The sequence below is a fragment of the Anomaloglossus baeobatrachus genome, chromosome 1 (genome assembly GCF_048569485.1).
Source record: "Anomaloglossus baeobatrachus isolate aAnoBae1 chromosome 1, aAnoBae1.hap1, whole genome shotgun sequence".
Classification (NCBI taxonomy): domain Eukaryota; kingdom Metazoa; phylum Chordata; class Amphibia; order Anura; family Aromobatidae; genus Anomaloglossus; species Anomaloglossus baeobatrachus.
The window spans coordinates 252,425,790-252,446,509 of record NC_134353.1 but is presented as its reverse complement, the minus strand read 5'-3'; the positions used below and the strand labels follow the sequence as shown (position 1 = coordinate 252,446,509).

Genomic DNA, 20,720 nt, shown 5'->3' with positions numbered 1-20,720 from the left:
CGCACATTCATCCAAGGGGCCGCTCATTCGGTGCCCCCCGTTCAGCCTTCAGTGGAGCCCTGGGACCTCAACCTAGTTCTATCCGTTCTTCAGCATACCCCCTTCGAACCTATTCAAGAGGTATCTCTAACGTTCCTTTCTTGGAAGGTCGCCTTCTTAGTTGCCATCACGTCAATCAGGTGGGTATCTGAACTAGCGGCGCTTTCCTGCCGCTCTCCCTATCTCGTCTTCCACCAGGATAAGGTAGTCCTTCGGCCGGTACCGTCCTTTCTTCCCAAGGTGGTCTCCTCTTTCCATCTCAACGAGGACATTGTTCTTCCCTCCTTTTGCCCGAAACCCGTCTCACCCTCGTGAGATTCTTCTCCACAAACTGGACTTGGTCAGAGCCCTCCGCCTGTACATTTCCAGGACGTCTCATTTCAGACGGTCGGATAAGAGGGAGAACGCGCCCACTCAGGATTACGGCCCATTCCACCAGGGCGGTGGGAGCCTTTTGGGCGGTCCGTCACCACGCTCCAGCGTTGCAGCTTTGCAAAGCTGCCACCTGGTCTTCGCTCCACACTTTCACAAAGTTCTACAGGGTCCACACTTTCGCTTTGATGTGAGCCTCGGTAGACGAGTCCTGCAGGCTGCAGTGGACAGAGGTCAGCCCTGAGAGTAACATTAGACCCACCCGTGGGACTGCTTTAGGACGTCCCATGGTCTCTGTGTCCCCCAATGAAGCGATAAAGAAAAGTAGATTTTGGGTACTCACCGTAAAATCTCTTTCTTGGAGCCTTCATTGGGGGACACAGCACCCGCCCTTGTGTTGGACATATGTTACTGTTGAATGTTGAGTTTAATGTTCACTTCTGTAAGATTGTCCGTCATTTCTTGTTGTCTCCTATTGCTTTCTCACTAACTGAGGAACGATTGCCAGTTGGTGGGTGTATACTGCATAGGAGGAGTTTACCTTTTTTTGCTTAGTGTCGCCTCCTAGTGGCAGCAGCATACAACCCATGGTCTCTGTGTCCCCCAATGAAGGCTCCAAGAAAGAGATTTTACGGTGAGTACCCAAAATCTACTTTTGGCTTCTCCCTGCGGTATAGGCAGAGACCTATCAATTTAGGGCAGCAGGTGAGAAGCCGACGGGGACCTGACTAGTCTACAATGTGGCTTAGTCCCGAGCAGTCCATTAAGTATTTTTTTTCTCTGAAAATGCTGCAACATTTTAGAGTCCTACATCCTTGGCTAAGATAATAAAGCCATGGTCTGATACATGCTGCCCACGCATTGGGCAGCATGTATCAGCTGTCACGTTTCACTTTGATTTGCAGCATTTTCATGTTCCACCCCTTGCAAAGATTTGCCACTGTTTTAAAAAAAAAAAAAAAGTGGTGCAGGTGGCTGAAAAAGGCCAGAGAGTCATTAGTGTGGCTTGCACAGTATTTTTTAAAAAGTGTTGGCAAAATGCAGTGAACATTAATCAAGGGAGAAAAAACAGCAAAAATACAGCAGGTGAAATAAGTATTGAACATCACCAATTTCCTAAATAAATAAGTTACTATTAACATGAATTTCTCACCAGATGTAGGTAACCATCCACACAGGCAAAGAAATCAAACCATAGATGTTCATAAACAAAGTTCTTTTTAATAATGAGAAATGACACAGGGAAAAAGTATTGAGCACATGAAGAAAGGGAAGTGCAAAAAGTCATGGAGAGTCATGACTCCAGCTAATGTATCAGTAATTACAAAACAATCCTGCAACTTGGTAAAAAAATATCAGCTGGTTCAACTGATGGCCTATAAAAATGTGTCTTATTACCAAGGTGCCACATAAGAAATCTCATGATGGGTAAAACCAGTGAGCTGCCTCAAGACATCCACAACCCTATTGTTGCAAAAGATACTGATTGTCCAAGAGCCAAGGACCACCTGTAAAGAGCTACAGAAAGACCTTAAATTAGCAAGACCATTGTTTCAAAGAAAACAATGCACTCCACCTCCATGGCCTGTATGCACGCTCACCACACAAGACTCCATTTCTAAACAAAGCATTTTCAACCACGTTTAAAGTTTTGCTCCACAACATTTAGACAATTCTGTGAAATACTGGGAGAATATAGTCTGGTCAGATAAGACCAAAATTGAACTCTTTGGATGTCCTATACACACCATGTTTGGAGGCTAATAGGCACTTCATATCACCCCAAGAACACCATACCAACAGTGAAGTTTGGAGGTGGAAACATAATGGTGTGGGGCTTTTATTTCAGCATATGATGCTGGCAAACTTCATATGATTGAGGGAAGGAAGAATGGAGAAATGTACCAAGACAGATAAAAATCTGCTGCAATCTACTAAGAAGATAAACATGAAACGAGGATGGACAATGATCCCAAATACACAGCCAAGGAAACTATCAACTGGTTGAAGACAAGGAATATAAAGCTGCTAGAATTGCCCAGCGAATCACCTTCCCTGAATCCAATAGAAAACTTAGGGGTGCTTCACACACAGCGAGATCGCTGCTGAGTCACGGTTTTTGTGACGCAGCAGTGACCTCATTAGCGATCTCGCTGTGTGTAACACTGAGCAGCGATCTGGGCCTTGCTGTGAGATCGCTGCTCGTTACACACAGCCCTGGTTCGTTTTTTTATTGTTGCTCTCCTGCTGTGACGCACAGATCGCTGTGTGTGACAGCGAGCAGAGAGCAGGAGCCGGCATCTGGCAGCCTGTGGTAAGCTGTAACCAGGGTAAACATCGGGTAACCAAGGTGGTTACCCGATATTTACCTTCGTTACCAGCCTCCGCCGCTCTCACGCTGCCTGTGCTGCCGGCTCCTGCTCTCTGCACATGTAGCTGCAGTACACATCTGGTTAATTAACCCGATGTGTACTGTAGCTAGGAGAGCAGGGAGCCAGCGCTAAGCAGTGTGCGCTGCTCTCTGCACATGTAGCTGCAGTACACATCGTGTAATTAACCCGATGTGTACTGTAGCTAGGAGTGCAGGGAGCCAGCGCTAAGCAGTGTGCGCGGCTCCCTGCTCTCTGCACATGTAGCGACGTTATGATCGCTGCTGCGTCGCTGTGTTTGACAGCCAAGCAGCGATCATAACAGCGACTTACTAGGTCGCTGTTACGTCACAGAAAATGGTGACGTAACAGCGACGTCGTTATCGCTGTCGCTATGTGTGAACCCAGCCTTATGAAAGGAACTAAATCTCAGAGTTCATAGGAGCTCATGGAATCTTCAGAATTTGAAGAGTATTTGTGTGGAAGATTGGTTAAAAATCACACCTGAGCAATGCATGCCACTATTTTCTCCATACAGCAGATGTCTTGAAGTTGTTATCACCAACAAAGGCTTTTGCATGAAGCATTAAGCCCTTCACGACCAAGGACGTACCCATACGCCCTAAATCACGAAGGGGTGATCGCCACCTGTTGTGGTGAGCCTGATGCGATCCCTGTACATGTCAGCTGATTTGAACAGCTGATATGTGTCCCTCGCAGGCCGCAGATGGATCCACACCCGCTCCTGTCAACCCCTTAAATCGCCCTGTTAAAATGTGACAGCCTGATTTAAATGCCTGGAGTTGGTAATGTGCACTTATCCGCTGCCATCGGAAGCCTTGTGACGTGATCGTGGGGAACCATTGGTTGCCATGGTAGCACAGGGTCATGTGAGGACTCCTGTGCTATTATGACTCTCACTTCCTGTTTCAGTTGGCAGAAAGCTGGCTGTTACAGAATATGATAATTTCTCCTTGTTTGAGTGATTTAGCTCTGATCAAAAGAAATGAATGACCGATCAGACTACTGATCCTTATAGTATCCTAGAAGGACTAGTAAAATAAAAAAAGTAAAAATAAAGTTTTAAAGAATAAAAAAAAAAAAACAAAGTTCAAATCACCCCAATCTGTCACATTGAAAATTAAAGGGTTAAAAAAAAAATATACGCACATTTGGTATCGCCGTGTTCTGGAATGCCACATCTATTAAAATATAAAATCAATTAACTTGATCGGTAAATGGCGTAGCGGCAGAAAAAATTCCAAACCCCAAAATTACGTTTTTTGGTCATCACAAATTTTGCTCAAAATGCAAGAACAGGCGATCAAAACCCAGCATATCCGCAAAAATGATACAGTTAAAAACGTCAGCTCGAGACGCAAAACATAAGCCATCACTGAGCCCCATATCATGAAAAATGAGAACGCTACAGGCGGCAGAAAATGGTGCAAAAGGTGGGACACTTTTTTTTGGACTACCTTCACAATTTTTTTTTTAACCCCTTAGATAAAAGTACACCTTTTACGTGTTTGGTGTCCATGAACTCGCACCGACCTGAGGCATCACATAGAGACATCATTTTTATCATATACTGAACACTGTGTATAAAATATCTCAAAAAGAATCATGCAATCGCGCTTTTTTGCAATTTTGTACGCACTTGGAATTTAGTTTTGCTAAAACTTATGGTTTAATGTAAAAGTACAACTCGTACTGCAAAAAAATAAGCCCTCGTATGGCAAGATGACGGGGGAAAAAAAAAAAAAAAGGAAAATCGCTCGGGGGTGAAGGGGTTAAATAAATTTCAGTGTTATTTCTCATTATTAAACATGTCTCAAACTTCAGATGTCCATAACTTAATTTATTTGCCTTTGTGGGTTGGATGGGTTGTTACCGACATATGGGGAGAAATTCATGTCAATAGTACTTTTTAGACATATATTCACTTAGAAAATTGGTGACGTGTGCAATAACTACTGTATTTCTCAGGCTATAAGATGCACTTTCCCTCGCAAAAATTTGAGGGGAAAATGAGAGGTGCATCTTATAACCGGAATGAATCTTACCAGGAGGTGGTGGAGAATGGTCACAGAAGGCAGTGGAAATGCTGCGGGCGCTGAAGCAGGGGCCATCCTGAAAACGTCAGAGGTGCGGGCTTCAAATAATGGCATCCGGAGTCGCCGCATGTGCAGGTGGAGCTCTCTCCTCAAGCTCTGATCTGCGCATGCATCGCCTCCGGCCCATTGATCTTTCAACAGCGTCGTTAAGGAAAATGGCGACAGGAGGTGGTGCGTGTGTAGATGAAGTCTCGGCTTGTCATTGAGCCGATAGACCTTTCTTCGAAGCTCCCATAGCCGACAGTTTCCGGATGTTCTCTGCCTCACAGCGCCCGCAGTGAGCATAGCTGGGACACCTGCTGCACGCCCTTAGCATTGCCCTACTCTATCACCGCTGCCACCTCCCGGTAAGGCACCACTGGATTTTATAAGACAGACTCCTTCCCCCCTTTTTTTTTTTTTCTCTATAAATTTGGGGCGTGTCTTATATAATTCTGTGTGTCTTATAAAATGAAAATTACAGTATTTTACCTGCTGTATGTGTGAGAAAACCTAAACATTGTTTTTTTACGCTGCGTATGAAATTATTAGACAGTTGGTGACTTTTCTGCTGCCTGATGCTGATGCCAGAACTCTCTTGCGCTGTGGTTTGCAGACATCCGGGGCTTCACATGTAAGCAGTTTGCTTCAGACGGCCACTTTCCTTTATCAGTTTTTGGCTTGGGGCTCATTCACTATATTGTCTGTCCTCTTACATCTCTAGTTTCCTTCCCAGTAACGGTAAATCTTCACATTTATTGATCATTTTTAATGAGCAATGTCTAAATGCTTGTGATTGTTCTGTACTCCATCCAGGTATTGCGGTGCAGTAAAGTGGCCGGTGTTAAGGTGGCTGAGATAACCGAGCTAATCCAGAAAGCCCTGGAAAATGACCGAAAAGTCAGGTCAGTGGAATAAAATATGTAGCTGATGGAGTAAGTGAGCTTTATTTTTAATAATAGTAATAATATTATTTTTAAAGGAAGGAGGGAGGCAAATTTGGATTTGCAGAGTCGTTGCCTGATCAAAAAATAACTGCCTTAAGAATCGAAAAAAGTCCGGTAGACACTACAGATGTCGAAGGCAAAGCTGAGGAAGTTCTGTCAAAATCGGAGCCGCCTTCTGATGTGTATCCTTTTTTCTTTTTTTTTTTTTTTTTTGTATGTTTGTAAAAAATTGATGAAAACATGAGCTGTGGGGAAAAATGTCCGATGATTATGACCAAACTTTTCAAACGTAATGGTTTATTCTGTTAGATTTCCCTAACCTGAAATCATTAGTGTTACCAAGCCCGTTGTGTGGGCGGCTGGTACTGCCCAGATTGGAGAGGGCATTGGAAATGCATGGGGGGACATGGAGGAGTCCGAAGATGAGGAAGAAGACGATGCTGACACTTCCTCAACGTTTCCAGAAAGCCACAAAGCTATCGCAAAACCTGCAAAGGAAATCTCTGAAGGTATGCTACACTTTAGTGATAGGTGTGCCTATAATGATTATACCCTTTCCTTTAAATGGAAGCTGTCACGTTGTACATGTAAGAAGCTTAGGAGCAGAAGACGTGAGCACTACACAGCACAGACCACCAGGAGTGGATCATGTTGTATTTTACTTCCAGATGGTTCAGTAATGGTCATTTTTCATTATTCACTTATGATTGACATTATGGGAACCCCTGAATATTAGGTACACCATGTGAAATACTGTATCCACTGAATTTTAGTGTTTAGTGAAACTGGACGTGTATATAAAATGTGATTAATACAAAAAAGAGAGCACAAGACTCCTAAATTACTAAAAAGGAACTTGCCGGGAAAAGGGTGAAAAAAAATCTGCAAGAAAATGACTAATACCAATCACATCCACTGTTCAGTCTGAAATGAAAAGCTGGCCCCACTTGACTTTAATTGCTCAGCACTCTTCACCCACGAGCGATTTTATTTCTTCTTTTTTTTTATTTTTCAAGTTCAATATGTGGTAAAATTGATCCGACAATATGATTCTCCAGGTCAGTATGAGTATGCAGTCACCAAATGTGTAGTGTGTTTTTTTTTTTTGGTTTTTTTTTTTTTTTTTTTTAGTAATAACAAAAATATCAATATTGTGGGAAAGAAATAATTGTTTTGATGCCATTTTCTAAGACCCAGAATGTTCTAAACTTTCAGGTGATAGGCCCTATCTTTTGTGCCCTGAGTTGATGGTTTTACTGATACCATTTTGGGGTAGATACGATGTTTTGATCGCATATTATTGCAAAGTTTCAGTGACCCAAAAAATGTAGTCCTGGTGCGGTGTTCCCCCCCCCACCCCCCACCCCCTCACCCCCCTCCGTAACCCTGTTTAACAATTTGATTAATCAAAATATAAGAATCTGACATTTCTGAACGTTTTGTTTTTTTGTATTCATTTTATGGAAATCTATTGCACAACAACAATACACATATTCCAAAAGACTTCTTCAGAAGTAGGAAGCAAAAGGACAACAGATACACGTATCATTGCGTTGTTTGATATTAGCAATTCCATTAAAACCCAGTTTGTGTTGAAGCATAAACAATATAAATGTTACTCTTCTTTCATCATCCCTGAAGTGCAGGCTCTGAATGTAAACTCTTCATATATCACAATAAAACCTTTTGCTGCCCACTATAAGATGCCCAAAACTATATGTAACCTTTAACTTGTAATATAGAAAATACGTCATTTGTGAAAGTCCGTCTGCGCCGATGAGCTCCAAAGGTCCCATACCTTACGTCTGAGGGCTGCTCTATGATGATACACTGTTTCCTGATATGTGATTATTGTGTTTATAATATTAACCCAGGCCCTCAACATTGAGGGAGAATAACCCATCCATTTTGTAGCTATCAATTTCCTGGCAAGGAATAAAGTTTCTCATAAAGGGAACTTGTCAGGTGCAATATGCACCCAGAACCTTGAGGAGTTCTGGGTACATATTGCTAATTCCTGCCTAACTGTCCCTGTATACACTAGCATAGATAAAGAGATCTCTAGAAAAAATATTTCTAAAGATCTTTTATCATAAGCTAATGAGCACGGGGACTAGTCGCAAGGTCGTGATTTTCCCTGGCTAGTCGGCCCCTTAGCATGTTAGTACTCCCCTGTGGGCATGCTGCTAACATGCTAATGAATATGCAGCGTCACAGGATGATCTCACTCACCTCTCCGCTGCCATCATGTCCAAGTCCTGGATTTCGGCTCAGTGCACACATCCCTCACTTTCGGTCATGTGCACTACATGGGTTTGAAGCCAGGACTCGTACTCCTGGCTTCATAGTGCGCATGACCGCTGGGTGTACTGGCTTAAAACCCATGTAGTGTGCATGACCGATAGTCCGGGGGCTTACTATCATGCTAAGGGGCTGACTAGCCAGGGGAACTAATGTACTTGCAACTAGTCCCTGCGCTCATTAGCATACGATAAAATCTTTAGAAATAATTTTTCTAAAGATCTCTATCTATGCTAGTGTATACAGGGACAGTTAGGCAGGGATTATTAATATACACCCAGAATTGCTCGTGGTGGGAGCATATTGCACCTGACAGGTTCATTCAAAAATTTTGGCATGAGGACTCCATGTATCCTCCTCCCGTTAGCCCAAATAAACATATTTTAGGATGTTGTGGAACATGAATGGATATCAGGGAAGATGGGTGACCATACTTTGCCAGGAGGAGAGAATAATTAGACAAGCCCAAACCACATCACAAAAATGTGTGTTTTATGTGTGATACTGCAAACCTTCTGAAGAGCATAATCTAGATATTCGGTGCAACCTTGATGGGCTTGGTGACTAATGTATATTTGAGTCCTTTTATTGTTCAATGAAGGGGAGACATAAATGGGGGATTCCAAGATCCCCTCCCAAATTTTCCAAGTGAGGGTTCTTTTCCACTTGCGATTTCTATGTGCGAGTGCAAACCGATAAAACATCGGATTGCACTTGCAACAGTGTTAATCAATGAGGCAGAGTCCTCTTGCCTTTTATTTCTCGTCACGAATCGTGCTCTCGTTTTGCAGCGAGTCTCAGGTTACGCACCTCCATACAAGTCTATGGGAGCGTGTGAAAAGTCACACTGCACTCGCATGTTATGCGACTGCAGTGCGATGCACGCAGAGACAGACAGCGGAGGAGATGGGAGAAAAGTGTTCCCTCCCTCTTCTCTGCAGCTGTGATACAATCGTAAGATCGCATCACAGTCGTATGACCCTCGGCTGACACCCGCAGCAGAGTGCCATTAGCATATCGCTCCCGATGCTCACATCAGAAGCAGTACAAAAGTGGAAAAGAGCCCGTATAGTGATAGTGGGAATAAGCAGCTCCCACTTGTCTTTCACCTTCAGTGAAGTAGAACCAATACCTGTTGATTGCATGTATGTATTCAGGGCTGATATGAGATCTTGTGGGTCTTGGGATTTAAGAAAATCCTATCAATGGAGAGGCAGATATGGTTAGCATTAGATTTTGTGAAGCCAATTGTGACTGGAGGGTGGACCTTAATTGAAGATGACTTTAAAAAAAAAAAAAAAAAAAATTGTGACCTTGGCATGTCATACTTATTTCTCAACTGACGGAAATGTAACCATATATTCTAATTGTAAAAGTCGCCAAGTAAAAGGACTTTTTGAGGGCTCCAAAATTGAGAGGATGGGTGAGACAACAGGGATGGAAAATAAGGGTTATGTCCACTAGAATACGAGTAAAATTTCACACCTGTCTCCAGACTAACCGTGCCAACTTGAGCATAGGCAACATTTTGGGAATGTCAGGTTTATCAAGCTCCAAAAATCCTTATAGACAGCTAGTGTTTGCTGCTTCTGCCAAGTGACTCTTGGAATATGGCATCCAACTGCTTAGCGCCTTTAGCTGGCGTACTATGTAATAAAGAAAAATATATGGCAAAAGTGTACCCCTGAGCTTTTTAGGTATTTGAAGAATAGATCATTTAAGTGTGGGCCGAGAACTACCCCACACAAATGGAGACATTATCGAGTTAGGTGTTGAGAAAAGGATTTAGTGATGGGCACTGCACTGTTACAAAGTATAACTGAAGTGTTGCAATCCTGTCATCTTAATGAGGTTTATGCGTCCTGGCACTGATAAAGGCGGGGTCCCCCAGAGATTAAACTTCAGTTTAACATAATCGAATAGCAGCATAATGTTAGAGATTCTGTCTTGATGAATGTTGATCTCTAAATATGTAAAATGTGTAAAAGTGGCAAAGAATTAAGTTTTGTTCCAGTTTATAGAAAAGGGAAAATCTGCAAAATTTATCTATAGTAGAGCGAACCTGAGTAAAATGTGCGCAACCTTTGTCCATAAAAATGATCATTTCATCAGCATCTAACCCAATGGTATGTGTCCAATTAGCTATAGAGTTGCCTTTTAATTAGTGACGTGGAGCATAGTATAAGGCTATGTGCCCATGGGATAACATACCTGCAGATATTTCCGCAGGTTTGACCACAGGTTTCCCGCAGCTGATCCCCGGAATCCGCATCTATCTATTGCTGCGGGTTTCGAGCACTTTTGCTGTGGTAAACCTGCGGGACAAGTGCGGAAATACCTGCGGAAGTCCTGGCCTCTATCTCCATAGTGGAGGAGCGGGATTTCCGCAGATATTTCCGCAGGAATAATTGACATGAAGTTATGTGCGGCTGCGGGACATCTACAGCATATTCCACAGCTGCACATACCGCAGCATGAACACAGAACTCCACAAATCCCGTAGGATAACATGGGGAGTGTCTGTACTTGCTAGAACCTGCGGATTTATCTGGAAAATCCAGATAAATCTGCAGGTTTTCCACTGCAAAATCCACGGGTACAGCGTCCTGTGGGCACAGCTTTAATGCTTCAATAGCCGGAGCAAATAAAGCTGGCGAGAGAGGAACACAGCCCTGCCGAGTTTTTCTTTCCAGTGAGAAGGATGCAGATGGAAGGCCGTTCACCACTACCTTACTTCAGGGACCTCGTATAGTTTATGTATGCATTTACGGAATTTGGGGCCATATTAAAATTTTTGAAGACCTGCTGCCATTAATGGCAATTCTCCTGAGTCTCATGCCTTCATGGCATCACGGGACGCTAATGCCCAGCTGTTCTCAGGCTGTAGTCAACTGTTTTACTAGTGATTGATTGTACCCTTCTGATATTTATGGAAATTCTCTTACCCGACAGAAACCCTGTTTGGTCTTGAAGTATAAAATCTGGAATCGCTTTGAGTCTCGCAGCAAGGATCTTTAGTGAAGATTTTATAATCAACGCTTATTAACCCCTTCATGACCGGCCAATTTTTTTTTTTTTTTTTTTTTTTTTTTTTACTTTCCGTTTTTTTTTTTTTTTCGCCATTCTTTTTCTGAGACGTAACTTTTTTATTTTTCAGTTAATATGGTCATGTGAGGGCTCATTTTTTGCAGAACGAGCTGTACTTTTAAATGAAACTATAAGTTTTCCCATATAGTGTACTGGAAAATGGCAAAAAAATTCCAAATGCAGAAAAATTGCAAAAAAAGTGCAATAGCACTATTGTTTTTGAGATATTTTATTCACCGTGTTCACTAAAAGGTAAAACTGATGTGTGGGTGTGATGCCTCAGGTCAGTGCGAGTTTGTAGACACCAAACATGTATAGGTTTACTTTTATATAAGGGGTTAAAAAAAAAATCGTAAGTTTGTCAGAAAAAAATGGCGCACGTTTTACGCCATATTCCGTGACCCGTAGCGTTCTCATTTTTTGGGATCTATGGCTCAGTGACTGCTTATTTTTTGTGTCTCGAGCTGACGTTTTTAACGGTACCATTTTTGCGCAGATGCTACGTTTTGATCGCCTCTTATTGCATTTTGTGCAAAAGTTGTGGCGACAAAAAAAGTCGTTTTGGTGTTTGGAATTTTTTTTGCCGCTACGACGTATACTGATCAGATTGATTTTATATTTTGATAGATCGGGTGTTTCTGATCGCGGCGATACCAAATGTGTGTATTTTTTATTTTTTTTAACCCTTTCATTTTCCATGGGGCGAATGTGGGGTGATCTGAACTTTTTAGGTTTTTTTTTTTTTAATTTTTTTTTAATTTTTTAAAACTTTTTAACTTTTTTTTTTTTTATTTTACTAGTCCCCCTAGGGGCTATAGCGATCAGCAATCCGATCGCTCTATCTGCTGATCACAGCTACACAGCTGTAAGCAGCAGATACGCTCACTTTCTTTTTCACTGGGCCGCGGGCAGTGAAAGTGAAAGCAATTCATGTGTAGTACAGGAGTCATCACATGACCCTGTGCTACCATGACAACTACCGGAAGTCACGTGATCGCGTCACGTGACTTTCAGTATCGGGCAGTAAGTAAAAGTTTACTGCGATCGCGCTTATAATGGTGCTGTCACATATTGACATCACCATTTAAGGGGTTAAACGGCACGAGCAGATAACTATTCTGCTCGTGCCTAGCAGGCACGCATCTCAGCTCTGAAAATCAGCTGAGATGTGCGCCGATCGCAGCATGCTGCTGCCGGCAGACCGCGGGCAGTAACGTTATGACCGCTAGGACGGAATTTTACTGCCCGGGGTCGTTAAGGGGTTAAAGAAATAGGCTGATAAGAGCCGCAATCTATAGGATCTTTTTCTTCTTTTAAGAATACATTAAAGGGGTATTCCCATCTCCCGATCCTATCCCAATATGTAGCAGCAGCAAATACCTCCAATTAGAAATGTAGCATGGTTCTCCTGATCTAGCCATGTCTCTTACTTCATGCGCAGGGCATTGCAGTTTACGTATCCATGGTTATGACCACAAGCAGTTGTCACTATGAGTGGTCGTAACCATGGATACCTAAGCTGCAATGTTCTGCACATGCAGTAAGACACATGGCTATATCAGTAGAACTATGCTAATATTACACCTACTACATATTGGGATAGGAACTTGGAGATGGGGAATAGCCCTTTAATGTTATCTTCCTTAAAAAGAAGTGGGCAGAGAGTCTTCCTGGGACATTTGCAAAAAAAAAAAACACGTCTAGAAGGGGGGAATGAAAACAAACCCCTGGCTGTCATGACAACCCATTGGCGCCCCCAAAATCATGTGACTGGCGCGCTGCTAGGCAGGATCAATGACGCGCTTCCTGTTTGCGTGTGTTAAAGGCTTCTGGCAGTGATTGACAGCTTGAATTTCGGATCCACCCATTGACTGTTAGACACTTGATGGCCGATAAAAATCAGCCATCAAGTGTGGGGTAAGATGTGGGCTCGGCGTGTGAGCATCAAAGTCAGGGACATAGCCGATTTACGTAAATATACGTCATCAGCCGTGAAGGGATTTAAATGCATTAAAAAAAAATAATCTGAAATTCAAACAATAAGGCGGGCTTTGCACGCTACAACATTGCAGCTGCGATGTCGGTGGGGTCAAATTGAAAGTGACGCACATCCGGCATCGCATGCGACATCGTAGTGTGTAAAGCCTAGATGATACGATTAGCGCAAAATCGTCGTAATCGTATCATCGGTGCAGCGTTGGCGTAATCCATAATTACGCTGACGCGACGGTCCGATGTTGTTCCTCGCTCCTGCGGCAGCACACATTGCTGTGTGTGAAGTCGCAGGAGCGAGGAACATCTCCTACCGGCGTCACCGCGGCTTCCATAGGATATGCGGAAGGAAGGAGGTGGGCGGGATGTTTACATCCTGCTCCTCTCCGCCCCTCCGCCGCTATTGGCCGCCTGCTGTGTGACGTCGCTATGACGCCGCACGACCCGCCCCCTTAGGAAGGAGGCGGGTCGCCGGCCAGAGCGACGGTCGCAGGGCAGGTGAGTGCGTGTGAAGCAGGCGTACCGATAATTTTAGCTACGCCAGCTATCACACGATATCGTACCTGCGACGGGGGCGGGGACTATCGCATGCGACATCGCAGCATCGGCTTGCGATGTCGCAACGTGCAAAGCCCGCCTTAGACCATCCCTCATTCGTAAGAAAATGTTCTATGGAGAGATGAGATGCTACCAAAATGATGTTTAGTTATATAATTGTATTGTTTATATATTGTGTGTGTTTCCGATAAATCTATATAGACATTATTTATAATCTGTTTGATTCTTTATTTCAGCTATTGTGTTATCGGACAGTGAGGAAGACGACGTAGTAATTCTACAACCAGGCCCTCAAGCGAAAGCCAGGTACTGCCTTTTTGTGATGCAAAATACATTTTTTTATTTTTTGTTTCAGTTCAGGGGAAAAAAAATGAAATGTGTGCTAATCCTAAATAAACCTCCTAAAGCTTTTTTTCTTTATCGTTCCTATGGGAGACCCAGACATTGGGTGTATAGCTTCTGCCTCCGGAGGACACACAAAGTACTACACTAAAAAGTGTAGCTCCTCCCTCTGAGCTTATACACCCCCTGGAGAACCAGATCTAGCCAGTTTATCGCTTTGTGTTCAGGAGGCATACATCCACACATGCATTCTCATCTGATTTTTCATTTTTGGAAAGAGTTTGAAGAAAAGCGGGTCCAAGCCTGGACTCCCGGCATGTCCCTTCTCACCCCACTGTGTCGGCGGTGCTGTTAAGGTTGATTCCAAGGCTGGAGCCTTACATGCCGTGCTCCTTCACCATCCCTCTGGGGTTCTGGCTTGAAGTGGGAGCCAGCACGGTTCTCCATGCTTGGCAGGAGACCGGTCTCCATCCGCAGCCCTTCAGGATCCTGCTGGACCGGAGCACTCATCCCCAGGGACTTGGAACCCTGCGTCTCAGCAAGCTAAGTACCTGAGACGGTTATATATGGGGGTCCCTTGTACTTTATTGTTGTGGGAGAGTGTGCTGAGTGATTTTTATGACATTTCCGGCGGGTTCTCTGGCTGTCGCCTGAGAACCGCGCCGATGGTGCCTGCGCGCCGGCCGCACCGCTCAAATTTAGGCCCCGGCTTCGCCGGAGGCCTACTTTCGGTTTCACTGCCCTCGCATGTCATTCATGCAGAGGGACAGCGCGGCTCCGCCCAGCGGCCGTTCTACAAAGGGGAGAGACACTCCTCACTGGGTACATGTCTCCTCCCCTGTAAGTCTCTATGGCCCTCCAGATCCCGCTCTCAGAGTGAGTCCCGCCCCCTCTCTTCGCTCCGGCGGCCATTTTCTCAGCGTTTTTCCCTGCGATCACCACTGGTCTGCAGCATCCCTGCTGAGGTGCTTGGGGGTCCGGGCTTCGGGATCTGGAGGGCACACAAACCGCTCCAGCGGTCTGGTAAGCCACAACCTCCGGTTGTGGACCTTCTGTATATACTCTCTGGGGGTCATTCTGGCAGAGCCCCCACTCCAGCAACATGTCTCACACGAGGAGCAAGGCTCCAAAGCTGTATTCAGTATGCACTGCATTTAAGCTCCTACTGCCTGAACCGAGCACCTATCCACATTGTGATGCCTGCTCTAACCTGACGATGCCTCAGCCTGGAATCGCACCCCCAGTGGTCTCTCCGGCTGCTCCGGCTCCTGTGGTTGAACCCCCGGCTTGGGTAGAATCCTTATCTAGGTCTATCTCCCAGTCTTTTGCCGACTCCATGGGACAGCTGTCCAGGACTTTGCTGAACATGCATCAGCCCCCTTCACAGGGTGCCTCTGCTGCTAGGGCTCTCTCAGCGGAGCTCACAGAGGATTCATCATCTGGTCACAGACCCCGTCTTCCTAAGAGGAGACGCAGGGCTCCATCTCCTTCCTCGTCCCGCGGCTCTGTTTCAGAAGCTGACTCGCGGGACGAGGAGGATGCCTTTACAGGGGGCTCGGAGGCTAACTCCATGTGCCCCATTGATCTGTCCGAAACCGACTCAGATGTTAGTGATTTGATTGCGTCAAATTAATTCTGTACTGGATCTCAATCCGCCAGTATCAGAGGAGCAACCCTCTGGCAGAAAAGCACCAGTTTACCTCGCCTAAGAGGACAAAGAGTGTGTTCTTTAACCACTCCAGTTTTCAGGCCGCTGTGACCAAGCCTAGGGCCTGTCCTGACAAACGCTTCCCAAAGCGAGATTCTGATGACCGTTTTCCCTTTCCACCTGAGGTGTTCAAGGAGTGGGCTCATTCACCAAAGGTAGACCCCCCGGTGTCTAGACTCTCAGCCCGGACCGTTGTATCAGTGGCTGATGGCACCTCTCTTAAGGATTCCACTGACCGCCAGGTCGACCTTCTGGCCAAATCTCTATATGAGGCGGCAGGGGCCTCGTTCTCCCCAACTTTTGCAGCAGTGTGGGCTCTCAAAGCCATCTCTGCTTCTCTGGAGGAGATGCATTCCCTTGCCAGGGAATCTATTCCCGAAATGGTTGCCTTAACTTCCCAAGCTTCAGCTTTTTCATCCTATGCCATGTCTGCCATGCTGGAGGCTTCTCACCGCACTGCGGTGGCTTCGGCTAATTCCCTCGCTATCCGCAGGATCCTGTGGCTTCGAGAGTGGAAGGCAGATGCCTCCTCAAATAAGTTCCTTGCTGGACTCCCTTTTGCTGGGTCCAGGCTGTTCGGTGAACAGCTGGATGAAATTATTAATTAGGCTACTGGCGGGAAGAGTACTTCCATGTCACAAACCAAAACCAAGAAACTTGTCCAGGGTAGGAATTAGTCGAGGTTTTGTTCCTTTCGTTCCTCCAACTGGTCGTCCTCTAAGCCCTCGGCCTCGTCCACTAACTCAGCCAAGGACCAAAAATCCAGCTGGCGCACAAAAGCGCGTCCACAGAAGACCGCAGGAGCTGCTGCCACTAAGGCAGTTTCCTCTTGACTATCTGTCCGCGCCAGCAACGTCCTTAGTCGGTGGCAGGCTCTCCCACTTTGGCGACGTGTGGTTTCAACACGTCTCCGATCAGTGGGTGCGGGATATCATCTCCCACGGCTACAGGATAGAATTCTCTTCCAGCCCGCCAAACAGATTTTTTCTGTCAACTCCCCCCTGCTCCAAGGCCGCCGCCTTCTCTCAGGCCGTGGCATCCCTGCAGGCCAACGGAGTAATTGTACCGGTTCCCGCCCGGGAACGGTTCAGAGGTTTCTACTCAAATCTCTTCCTAGTCCCCAAAAAGGACGGTTCCTTCCGGCCCATCCTGGATCTCAAGCTTCTCAACAAGCATGTTCAGGTGCGGCATTTTCGCATGGAGTCTCTGCGGTCAGTCATTGCCTCAATGACCCAAGGGGATTTCCTGGCATCCATCGACATCAGAGATGCCTATCTGCATGTGCCAATTGCAGTTTCACACCAGCGTTGGCTACGTTTTGCAATCGGAGAGGAACATTTCCAATTCGTGGCTCTCCCCTTCGGGTTAGCCATGGCCCCTCGGGTATTCACCAAGGTCATGGCAGCAGTGGTTGCGGTTCTGCACCTCCAGGGGTTGGCAGTGATTCCTTACCTGGACGACCTTCTAGTCAAGGCTTCATCCAGCGCAGACTGTCAGCGGAGTGTCTCGCTCACTTTCGCCACTCTAGCCCAATTCGGGTGGCTTGTCAATCTGCCCAAATCCACTCCGACTCCGACCCAGAGGCTCACTTACCTAGGGATGCAGTTCGAGACTCTGCCGGCACTTGTGAAGCTGCCCTTAATCAAACAGCAGTCCCTCCAACTGGCGGTGCGCTCTCTGCTGAGGCCCCGCCGTTATTCCATCAGGCACCTGATGCAGGTGCTGGGTCAGATGGTGGCGTCAATGGAGGCTGTTCCCTTTGCCCAGTTCCATCTGCTTCCACTGCAGCTGAACATTCTCCGCTGTTGGGACAAGCGGCCTTCCTCCTTGCACAGGTTAGTGGCTCTGTCGCCACAGACCAGGAGCTCTCTTCAGTGGTGGCTTCGGCCCCTCTCTCTGTCTCAGGGGTGCTCCTTCCTGGCCCCGTCCTGGGTGATCCTCACCACGGATGCCAGTCTATCCGGCTGGGGAGCGGTATGTCTCCACCACCGAGCGCAGGGCACTTGGACTCCGTCCGAGTCAGCCCTCTCGATCAATGTGCTGGAAACCAGAGCTGTGCTTCTAGCTCTCCTAGCCTTTCACCACCTGTTGGCGGGCAAGCACATCCGAGTCCAGTCAGACAACGCGACAGCGGTTGCCTACATCGATCACCAAGGCGGGACACGCAGCCGCCTGGCAATGTGGAGGTACAACGCATCCTTCAATGGACGGAGGACTCCAAGTCCACCATATCCGCAGTCCACATCTTAGGCGTCGAAAACTGGGAAGCAGATTATCTCAGCCGTCAAACCGTGGACAGTGGCGAGTGGTCCCTGCATCTGGCAGTGTTTCAGTCAATCTGCCGCAAGTGGGGCACTCCGGAAGTGGACCTAAAGGCATCCCGTCACAACAACAAGGTTCCGGTTTACGTGGCTCGCTCCCACGATCCTCAGGCCTTCGCCACGGACGCTCTGGTTCAAGACTGGTCCCAGTTTCGTTTGTCCTACGTGTTTCCCCCTCTAGCTCTCTTGCCCAGAGTTCTGCGCAAGATCAGAATGGAGGGCCGTCGAGTCATCCTCATTGCTCCGGACTGGCCCAGGCGAGCTTGGTACCCAGACCTGCTCCATCTGTCCGTAGAGGTGCCGTGGCATCTTCCGGACCGTCCAGACCTTCTCTCACAAGGTCCGTTTTTCCGCCAGAATTCTGCGGCTCTCAGATTGACGGCGTGGCTCTTGAGTCCTGGATCTTGACGGCTTCTGGTATCCCCCCTGAAGTCATCTCCACTATGACTCTGGCCCGTAAGTCTTCCTCTGCCAAGATCTATCACAGGACTTGGAAAATTTTCCTGTCCTGGTGTCGCTCTTCCGGCCATTCTCCTTGGCCTTTTTCCTTGCCGACCCTTCTGTCTTTTCTACAGTCCGGTCTGCAGCTGGGACTGTCCCTCAACTCTCTCAAGGGACAAGTCTTGGCTCTGTCAGTGCTGTTCCAGCGGCGTATCGCCCGGCTGGCTCAGGTCCGCACCTTCATGCAAGGTGCGTCTCACATCATTCCGCCTTACCGGCGGCCCTTGGATCCCTGGGACCTCAATTTGGTTCTCACGGTTTTGCAGAAACCCCCCTTTGAACCTCTTAGGGAGGTTTCTTTGTTTCGTCTTTCACAGAAAGTGGTCTTTCTAGTGGCCATAACTTCCCTCAGGAGAGTCTCTGATTTAGCTGCGCTCTCTTCGGAGTCACCTTTTTTGGTTTTTCATCAAGACAAGGTGGTTCTCCGTCCGACTCCGGACTTTCTCCCTAAGGTGGTTTCTCCTTTCCACCTTAACCAGGACATTACCCTACCTTCCTTTTGTCCGGCTCCTGTTCATCGCTTTGAAAAAGCGTTGCGTACTCTGGATCTGGTGCGGGCGCTCCGGATCTATGTGTCTCGCACCGCTTCTCTTAGGCGGTGCACCTCTCTTTTTGTGCTAACCACAGGTCGGCGTAAGGGCCTCTCTGCTTCTAAGCCGACCTTAGCCCGTTGGATTAGGTCGACCATTTCGGATGCATACCTGTGTTCTCAGGTGCCTCTCCCGCCGGGGATCAAGGCACACTCGACCAGAGCTGTCGGTGCCTCTTGGGCTTTCAGGCACCAGGCTACGGCTCAGCAAGTCTGTCAGGCTGCCACTTGGACTAGCCTGCATACCTTTTCAAAGCACTACCAAGTGCATGCTCATGCTTCGGCAGATGCGAGCTTGGGCTGACGCATCTTTCAGGCGGCTGTCGCCCACTTGTGAAGTTAGGCTCCGCCTACTTCTCAGTTTTTCTGTTTATTCCCACCCATGGACTGCTTTGAGACGTCCCAATGTCTGGGTCTCCCATAGGAACGATAAAGAAAGAGAATTTCTTTGTCGCTCCATTGGGAGACCCAGACAATTGGGTGTATAGCTACTGCCTCCGGAGGCCACACAAAGTATTACACTTAAAAGTGTAAGGCCCCTCCCCTTCTGCCTATACACCCCCCGTGGGATCACGGGCTCCTCAGTTTTCATGCTTTGTGCGAAGGAGGTCAGACATCCACGCATAGCTCCACTGTTTAGTCAGCAGCAGCTGCTGACTATGTCGGATGGAAGAAAAGAGGGCCCATACTTGGGCCCCCAGCATGCTCCCTTCTCACCCCACTTTTGTCGGCGGTGTTTGTTAAGGTTGAGGTACCCATTGCGGGTACGGAGGCTGGAGCCCACATGCTGCGTCCTTCCCCATCCCCATTAGGGCTCTGGGTGAAGTGGGACTTTACCGGTCTCCAGGCACTGAGACCGTGCTCCATCCACAGCCGCTGGGGAATCTGCTGGATATGGAGCTGAGTATCGTCAGGGACATGGCCCTGCTACGTCAAGGTACTCTGTGTCCCCGTACAGACCGCGCGCAGACACACTGCAGCATTGCTGGGTGTGTTAGTGCGCCGGGGACAACAGCGCTGCGCGCTTGTGCCATTACTAACTACAGCTCTGCTGAGTGAGTCAATGTATTGGGAACTGCCGCGCCGGCCGCTGCTGTCAGTTTTACACTGCGGCGCGGCTGGGACTTGTGGTGCGCCGGGGACTTCCGCGCTGGCCGTGCATATATGACGGCCGCGCTTATTACTTGAGTCCCCGGCTTTTGCGGCCTAGTTTCGTTTCGTTCCCGCCCCCAGGCCTGCCAGTCAGGGGAAGGGCGGGACGCTGTACAGAACGTCAGCGCCGAGGGCTGGAGTCTACTTTACATACTCCAGCCCTCACACTGGACACAGTGGGACGCCAGTTTCCCGCACTTTGTCTGAGGCACGCCCACGGTACGCCCCTCTTCACAGGACGCCGGCAGCCATTCCTGTGTGCAGTCTCAGCTGGAGAAGGGAGACAAGTTCTGGGAGACACAGACACGGGATTCTGGCGACCACACACCCGCCTTTGAGCGGGCGG

The 20,720-nt window shown here is 47.2% G+C and overlaps 2 protein-coding genes across 2 annotated transcripts in view; one reads left to right on the top strand and one right to left on the bottom strand.

Moving 5' to 3' along the window:
- The window catches only part of ANXA5 (annexin A5), a 445,678-nt gene that overhangs the window by 115,481 nt on the left and 309,477 nt on the right, over positions 1–20,720 (bottom strand). The window lies entirely within an intron of this gene.
- Positions 1–20,720, top strand: part of EXOSC9 (exosome component 9) — a 61,199-nt gene that overhangs the window by 24,374 nt on the left and 16,105 nt on the right. Inside the window, exons 8-11 of the mRNA XM_075336304.1 lie at positions 5,693–5,781; positions 5,859–6,005; positions 6,157–6,332; positions 13,998–14,067. Coding sequence (XP_075192419.1) covers positions 5,693–5,781; positions 5,859–6,005; positions 6,157–6,332; positions 13,998–14,067 — 482 coding nt within the window. The remainder of the gene's footprint in view (positions 1–5,692; positions 5,782–5,858; positions 6,006–6,156; positions 6,333–13,997; positions 14,068–20,720) is intronic.